Consider the following 8,383-nt stretch of genomic DNA (forward strand, 5'->3'; position numbering starts at 1 on the left):
AAAAAAAATCAGCAGTCATGATTTTTAATGGTAATGAATGTAGTAAGCTTAGGATATAGGAGGTCACGCTAGAGATAAGAGACAAATACAAATATCTCTGGGCGTATGGATAAGCAATGAGACCGAGTACCTAAGGGAACACGAAATATACGTAACGACTAAAGGTAACAGGAATGCAGCAGTGATCAAAAACAGGGCACTGTAGAATTACAATAGGTATGATGTTGTGAGAGGAGGAGGAGGAATAAACGTTCATTTTCGAAACGGTGTAGTGGTGTAGGTTCCGCATTCACCTTAGGTGGGAGGTCTCCTCATTCCAGGAACCCTCTGGCCTTCGCTGCCTCCTTGGCCCTGGTGACGAGACGTCGTTGTTGGCCCTGGTCCTCCAAGGCGAGCTTGGCCTCCCACGTTTCAAGAAGGTGTTCGTTTTCTTTACCAGAGTCGCAGGTGTTCGGCGGAGGCAATAGATCTGTATTTGTATTGCATGGACACTCGAGAATCAGGTGGGCCAACGTGTCAGGTACGGTGCAAATCGGGCAAACATATTCATGTAATGTTGGGTACAATCAGTGCATTAGTATGCCGTGTTTGTATGTGTTGCTCTGCAGTCTTCTCAGTATGGTGCGGTCCTCGTTGAGCTTCGAGTGTGGTGGTGGATACTCTCTACGTGCCAGCCTATGGTGTTGCAGTATTGCAGAGTAAGTCTTAGGTACAGACTCAGCCTCCGCGGACACAGTCCTAGAGTGTAGAAAGCGGGAAGGGGTAGCCCGGTAGGCGTGATCGCGGGCCACGGCATGAGCCGCCTCCTTTCCCTCCAGCCCTTCGTGCCCAGGGACCCATGTCAGACAGGTGAACGGCATCGGAGTGCTTCGGCGCTTCAATATCTGAATTGCTTGGGTAGACATGTAGTTTCGCATTGCTGCTTGAGGGTCTGTGAATACCACAGCTGCATCCAAGCACGTTGTGGTAGCTAGGGCAATTGCCGCCTCCTCTGCAGTTTCTGGGCTTCAGGTGCGTACACTGTGGCAGATGCGAGCTCTACACCCCGAGTATCAACGACGCTCAAAGCGTAGGCGTCTCTACCAGGATAATTGGCCGCGTCTGTATATCTGGCGTCTGGATCTTGGCTGTGATTTCGTCGTAGAGCATTCACTCGTGCCTGCCTTCTTTCCATGTGATGTGTAGGGTGAATATTGCGGGGGATTCGTGCAATACAGAAAGATTTGCGAATGTTTGGCGGAATCTGTTTTTGTGTGTCGCCTATAATGCCTAGTTCACACTGAAACATCCGCTTTCTACAGCGACCGAAATTCCCCTGCCGCCGAAACACAGCGTCGTTCGCACTGGACTATAGCCTCCTATATTTTTTTGTGCCCGCGCATTAGCGCTAAATACATACGCGCCATCCGTCCCTTATAGTTTTGGCGCTCGCCGCCAGATGCCGCACCGATCCCATAATAACAGCAGACGACGCGGCCTATGCACGCTTGCGTTTATGACGGTCTAGAAACCGTCTACATTGCATTGGATTATGCGTATACGTTAAGAAGTGCGCACACACCAAATTTTTAACACAAGCACTGTATGCAGAATGCAATGTGAGCTTTGTTATTTGATTTCGCGCTCAAAGCTTGAGCACTTTTCGAGACAATGGTTTGACATGAAAATCTTTTGCCAAGTCGTGTTTGTCAGTCACACTCGTCGCGAAGTTCAGAAAAAGTGGGCGGAGAAACTTCACGAGCACAACCTCCAAAAGTTTTTTTATGATGTCCCGGGGTCGAGCACTTGAGTTTGTCACGTTTCTGTAGTATTTGCGCGGCGTTGTCAACGGCAGCCTTCAGTGGCTGATTCATCTTTCTCGCTCTTGCGAGGAAAACTTCCGCGTAATTCTTTAGAGAATTTAGAACCATTACGAGCTCAGTTGACGGATACAGGAGTCCACCTCTGTCCTGGTGCCTAATTAATGCATCCGATGGCGCAGAGGTGTTTGGTTTAGTCACCAAAGTGAAGCATTCATCACAGGAAATGGTTTCGTGGACTGTTCTTGCAATATAGCCACCAACCATTGCTGGTGCAGCAACATCTGGCGTTGGGAGCAACGTCTTCCCCCTGTCGAGGCTCTCCTCGAGGATCGTGGTTGATTCTGCTGGAAATGCTTCACCGTCATTCTGCGCTGCTCTTGCCGATCGCTGTAGGAGTGCTGATGTGGAGCAGCTGCTGCTGTCTGCAGTAATCACGTTGCTGCTGCTTGACGTGCAGGCTATGCCAGTCTTCAGTGCTTTCTCAATCCCAGACAAAACTGCCCTCACGTCTGTCTGGTCGTTCGAGCCTGCAGATTTCCTCAACCACCCAAAGAAGGCCTCTATTGGGTCAGAGGACATCTTCCTAGTCAGAACGAAACGGAAGCGTGTGGCCGTGAGAAGGTACCGAACGCACTCCACGTTTGAGATGGTTGTTATCAGCAAGCCCTCGTACGTTTCCTTGGTCAGAAAATTCTTAGCCGGGCTCTGCCGCTTGATTTCGGCCAGGTAGTCAAGAAATGATGTTTCAAGCCAACCTAGCCGTTCGTCGTCTTCGGATTCGTACTGCTTGCAGTCCGGGTTGTTCTGGTGGAAATGCTGGGTGCAGTTGCTTACGTCCATGAGGGTGAACCACCGGTACATGGTGTCCATGATTACGACGGTTGGACCAACGTGGGCGAAGCTTGCGTCACATGTATGACCTGCCTGCTCTTTCAAGAGCTTCAGGGCCGCGGTCACAGGTGGCGAAACGACTTGCACTGCCCTCCTGACGTTCATTTTTTCCATGCTAGTCGGATGTACGTGCTTTCTTGTCAAGAACCGCACTGGCTTGACAATACTGCGCTGTTGCATTTTGTAGAGGTCTTTCAGGTACTGGGCAGTTATTTCGCCATCCTTTCCGATATCGCGTGACAGAAACTGTGACCGTACGTTTTTAATTAAATGACACTGATCGAAAGCGAGAAAAAGTTTGCCATCTTGATTTGTTGGATGTGGTATGCAGTGCTTGAGGTTACCCCCACATAGCAGTTGGAACGCCTTCACGTTAATCCGATGGTTGTCGGTAACGATCCGCACGATTCTAAAACCTATACTCTCAACTTCTTTGAGTACGTTCATCATGATCTGGTGAAGGTTTTCACCGGTGCAATTTCTAGTAAAAAAATAGGCTACGGGAATCTTATATCTCGTTGACAAGCCACTTAAAATGAAGCAAAGCAGCGAGTTTGCAAGATCTGGCTCTTCTGGCTTGCTCGGTTGCTTCTGCGGCAAGCAGTCACCGTAGTCTACTTCGCCAATGAAGGCATCTCTCTGCTTGAGATAGAGTAAGCGCTGCTTGACCCTCATTTCGTCCACAATGAGCGAGCACGTCTGTGACTGAGCACTCGTGTGTGAAGCGAGCTCAGCTGACAGCCTCTGCTTAATCAAGTCTGTGACGCCTACTTCATTGCGTGACGAACCGAGGAAGCGCTCCAGCGTGCTTCGACAGGGTAGGCGGAGTAGCCCTGAGCTCCTTAAGTGTTCGTATGCCCTCGCTGAGAGGTTACGAAGGATCACTGCGTGGCGGACTGTAACTTCGGACCACGTCGGTTTCACCTTCTGAAAATTTTTGACCTGCTCCAGCAGTATTGAGGCAGCCAACTCATTTTCACTTGCCTGCTCGACAACCTGCAAAAACGCTGGGACATAGCAGTCTTCTTTAAGTTTCTGAAGCTCCCTTTTATATTTTTCAACAGTTCCTTTGAGCCTTTCAACCTGCGCCCTCAGTTCGCGTTCCTTACGCTTCCACTTCCGTCTTTCGATGGTTGGCAACGAAATGCGTGAGGCTACTTGCACTGCTCTATCCACCTGCGCCGTTCTCGGTACGAAGCCTTGGTCAGTCCTGCTGCTGGAGTTGGGCACTTCTTCAACAAGTTGGGAGTCCGACGCGCACTGGTCATGTCGTAAGTCCGTAAACACATGTGGTGCACCACCACCGACTGCTCTTTTTTTTCTTGCTGGCTCGTCAGTTAATACAGCCGCAGCACGCTTCCTGAGGGCCGCATCGCTTCTTTCGGTTTGTTTGCAAGGTTGCAAATACGACGGGTACTCGTGGAAGACGCTGGGCACAGAGCCTTTCTTCAGTCTTCGCGTCGTGCACCCTTCTTTAAAGTCGGACGGGACGAAGTGTCGGCTGCAAACGGTAGAATAGCAAGATGTGCTGTTCGGGGTCCAGTTGTCTCTCGAGATTACCTTAAGCCACTTTTCGCGAAGTTCTTGGTCGCTCGGAATTTCGTGAAAAGATACTCCGGTTTCTTTCCGGCCGCTCCATGATTTGCAGCGTGGTACGCAGCAGTACGGCATTGTGGAGCGTTCGGGGCGCAGCCAAACTTCTGACCATGCATGGGCAGTCGCCTTTCTTTTTACGGTAGTGCTGCAGATAACAAAAATACAGCGTTTAGGCACGATTCCTTGCAGCAAGCGAATGTCTTAACGATGTAACACTTTTAACAAAGAACTTACCCGAATCGCACTTGATACAGTCACGGTTGTCTCAGCGAGCGCTGCAGTTAACGAAGCTCTTGGGGGAGACTATTGTGCCAGAAAAAACATCAAGGGCAAGCAGAAAACACAATGGGCCAAGCACAGTTTTACATCGAGCACGCCAAACCAAATTTGCGCGCGACGGGAAAACCGCGGCGTAGCGGTGTGCGCCTGTTGCTGCAGCAAGCGAGGCGCGAGCTGGATGGAATGGATGGATGGATGCTATGAGCGTCCCCTTTATAACGGGGTGGTGACAAGTATGCCACCAGGCTCGACAAAAAAAAAAAACCTTTTTTCTTTTTTTATGTTGGCCTAATGCCTCTACTTCGATAAATTCTATCTTAATGGAAAAAAAGGTAAATTTTCAGCTTAAGTTCTCTGCCATTTACGGCACACTGTCCATATTTTATTTTTCCAATATTTATTTTTGTCCTTTCTCTCTAATTTTCTGCCACCAATACTCTAACCGTCTCTTACTTATTTCAATCGCGGGTGTGTTCAGCTTTCCATTGTTGTCCCTAAAACCCAAGGCTTCCTGTAGGCTCGTGCCCAAACGTACACCTGGGTGGATATCTCCACATTCAATCAGAACATGCTCCGCCGTTTCCTTATCTTTCCCGCAGCATGTGCATTGTTCTTCTTCTTTACTGAATCTTGCTTTATAACTACGCGTTCTAAGGCAACCCAATCTCGCTTCAAACAGTAAAGCGCTTCCCCTTGAATTATCGTAAAATGCCTCCCTCCTTATTTCATTTTTGCCCTTTCGGTAGTTACTCAAAGCCGGTTTTTTCTCCATAGCTGCCATCCATTCTCTCGTTTTGCGCCTCGGCGCTCCGCCAGGAGCGCTCGCATCCCATAATAGCTCGGGGGACGGCGCTGAGGGACCGACCGCTCGGGCACAAAGTTATAGAGGAGGCTATGACTGGACGCGCCCCGCGCCGCCGAATATGCCATCTACTACAGGTCGAACGCGGGATGGATGCGCTGTCACCCGGTTGTTGTCGCAGCTTGCAAACGCTACTACGCTATCCGGTGGTGTATACTTCGACGATTCTCGCACGCAAGAAGCAAGAAAAGACAGTACTGCTTACTTTGATGGCAAGTGGCTGTCTTGTAATGCACGAAGAGCAGAAAAACCACCGACGCCAGCGGCGTTGGTGGGTTTGTTTTGCTCAGCAAGATCGCAACAAGCTCGGTCACGCCAACAGCAAGCTCGGTCACCTCTTCCACGAAATACGGCGGCGAAGTAGGCACAGAGTAGGTTAAACTCCCGTTGTTTTCAACATTCAGTTACGTGCACTGCGGCATAACAAGTGAGTAGGGCTTGCCGCCATTTTTCAAAATTCCTTGACTAGCGCTCCTATTGGTCCGCGGTGACCGATTCGGCGGCAGACGCCGCAATAATTGGTCTGAGAGCGATCGGCACGGAGAGGGCCCTTTCGGCGAATTTTGCCGCCGCCGAACCGGATTCGAAGCACTTTCGGCAGCTGGAATGCTCAGTGTGAACGCGGCCTAAAGGTCCCGCTGTAGTTCAGCCGTTGTAGCACTGATCTTCCAGTGGGCGAGAGCTTTAGTCGTTCTAACTGGCTAGCTAGTTCCTGCCAGGTGTTGTGCATGCTGTTGTGACGCGCGCCTCCGACGAAGTTACGAAGGGCGCCTCGAAATCTCACCGCTGCAACCACTGTTTCGAAAGACGGCGACGCCAACACGGTCCCGAAGGCGCCACTGCTTCCAACTCCGCCGGGAAGGTCACCAGCCGTTTGGTAGCGTAGGTTTTTCAGCTCGCGACTGCTTCTGCGCAGAGCTGATAGACGAGCGGACGAGACGACGGTGAGTTAAACAAGGTTTATGTACAGCATATATACAGAGGCGTTACAAATTCGGCACTGGGGCCGACAGAGACTCGAAGAGCCGAGCTCTCCTCTCTAACACGTAGGTCTGCTCTCAAACGGGTCCGCTGTAAAAAGGGGTCTCTCGACGCGCCGCAGGGCTTCTTTTATATGCCCCGGGTCCAACCCAAACGTCCAACCCGAAGCGCCGCTGGTCGCGAGGTCAGAATCCTCCAATGAGGTCACCGCTGGGCCGCGTCCTTCTTTTTCCTCAAATCTGGAGAGGCTGCGCTGCAGGTGGCTGCACCCAAGGACGAGTGACGTCGCAAGGCATTGCGTCAGACCCGCCAGACAGGAAGGCGCTAGTTGTTTACTCGACGGGCTCGCTTGCGGAGATGACTCACTGCACGTGCACGCCAGAAAGACGCCGTTGAGTTGTTGATCGCGTCAGGCGGGCGACGCGGGCTGGCCTTGACACAGATTGCCTTTTTCAGAGGCACGGACGTTCGTTGTCGACTCGCAGGCATAACAATGCCCATTTTCAGCAGTTTCGCAGTGGAAGCCGTGAATGGGAGCCCTAAAGCGATTTTGGTGGCCTTACGAATCATGATGTTCAGCTTCTCTACCTCTGCGTTCTTCAGGGCGAGGTAGGGAGTGCCATAGGTTATTCGACTGCTGAGGAGAGCTTGCACAACGCGCAGTGTGTCGTGCTCTTTAAGGCTGCTTCTACGGTTCGTGATTCGCCTGACGAGATGCGTGAGTAGAGACAGCGTGCGTTGTAGTCGAGGTAGTGTGGCCGCACCTGACCCATCTTTGTGGATGTGGAGCCCCAGTACTCGTAATGTTTCTACTTTCTTGATGGGCTTTCCGTTGACGGTGACGCTGTAATTAGGTTCAATGTAGGTGGCAGGTTGCCCTCTTGTTCTACACTTCAGGATGAGGTGTTCCGACTTTTCGGGAGCACATTCAAGGCCACATTTTTTCAAGTACCTCTCGATAATATCTACTGCTTCTTGTAAGCGCATTTCTTGCATTCCGATATTTGAGGCCCTTGTCTATAAATAACGTAATGTCATCCGCATAAAAGGCATGTCGCACAACTTAATTGTATAGCATCGAGGAGGCTGGGTAACCTGATCAATGCAACGTTGAAAAGCAACGGCGAAATGGCCGAACCCTGTGGAGCACCTCTGTTCGGTAGTCGGAAAGTGTGGCTGCGAAGGTTGTAAATTCCCACTGTGGCCATGCGATGCCTGAGGAAATTTCTCACGTAGTTGTATAACCAAGGCCCGCAGTCCAGATGTTCAAGATTGCAGAGGATTGCGTCGTGGCTGACATGGTCGAAAGCTCCCTTTATATCAATTGCTACGATTGAAGATTTGCTTCTGGTGCTGAGGTGATCGACGAGGTCTTCCTTGAGCAAAAGGAAGATGTCTTGCGTTGATAGGTGTTGCCTGAATCCGAACATTGTGTTCGGAAAATATCCCTTGTCTTCGACGTTCGGGGTTAGCCTGTTGTTTACCATGTGCTCGAATAGTTTCCGTACACACGAGCTAAGGGAAATGGGGCGCAGGTTCTCGATGCTGAGGGGGCTTGTCGGGTTTCAGGATCGTAGTAATCTCTGAATGTTTCCAGGCAGCCGGTATCTCACCACTCTCCCAGCAAGCATTGAGATACTGAAGTAGGACATTGGTGGCCTGCTGCGGAAGGTTGCGGAGATACTTGTTCATAAAGCGATCCTTCCCTGGGCTGGTGGTTTTAGTGAGTGTAGCTAGTGCTGCACCTAGTTCTGCACCTGGACTACGAACGCGACCTTCCATGGAGCAGCGTGAGCATCTGGACAGCCTCAGCCCTGGTACCGCTGCCACTGCAGCCGGCCATGTACCCTCTTCGGGTGTTGTTGGAGGTACTACTACCATGACGCTACCACAGCTGTGGCTTGCCGATCCCTCCTTATGGTTCATTCAAGTCGAGAGCAAGTTCCGCATTCATCACATCACGTCCGGGTCA

The 8,383-nt window shown here is 50.9% G+C and overlaps 1 protein-coding gene across 1 annotated transcript; it reads right to left on the reverse strand.

The window, feature by feature from the left end:
* Window positions 1-311: 311 nt before the first annotated feature.
* Window positions 312-5,172, reverse strand: LOC142775158 (uncharacterized). The gene is made up of 3 exons (XM_075876500.1): window positions 4,524-5,172; window positions 1,748-4,434; window positions 312-469 (listed from the first exon to the last, which is right to left on the reverse strand). Exons 2-3 carry the CDS (start codon window positions 4,362-4,364, stop codon window positions 312-314), a joined length of 2,775 nt encoding a protein of 924 aa, XP_075732615.1. The 5' UTR covers window positions 4,365-4,434; window positions 4,524-5,172.
* Window positions 5,173-8,383: the final 3,211 nt, after the last annotated feature.

The sequence above is a fragment of the Rhipicephalus microplus genome, chromosome X, assembly GCF_043290135.1.
Source record: "Rhipicephalus microplus isolate Deutch F79 chromosome X, USDA_Rmic, whole genome shotgun sequence".
Classification (NCBI taxonomy): domain Eukaryota; kingdom Metazoa; phylum Arthropoda; class Arachnida; order Ixodida; family Ixodidae; genus Rhipicephalus; species Rhipicephalus microplus.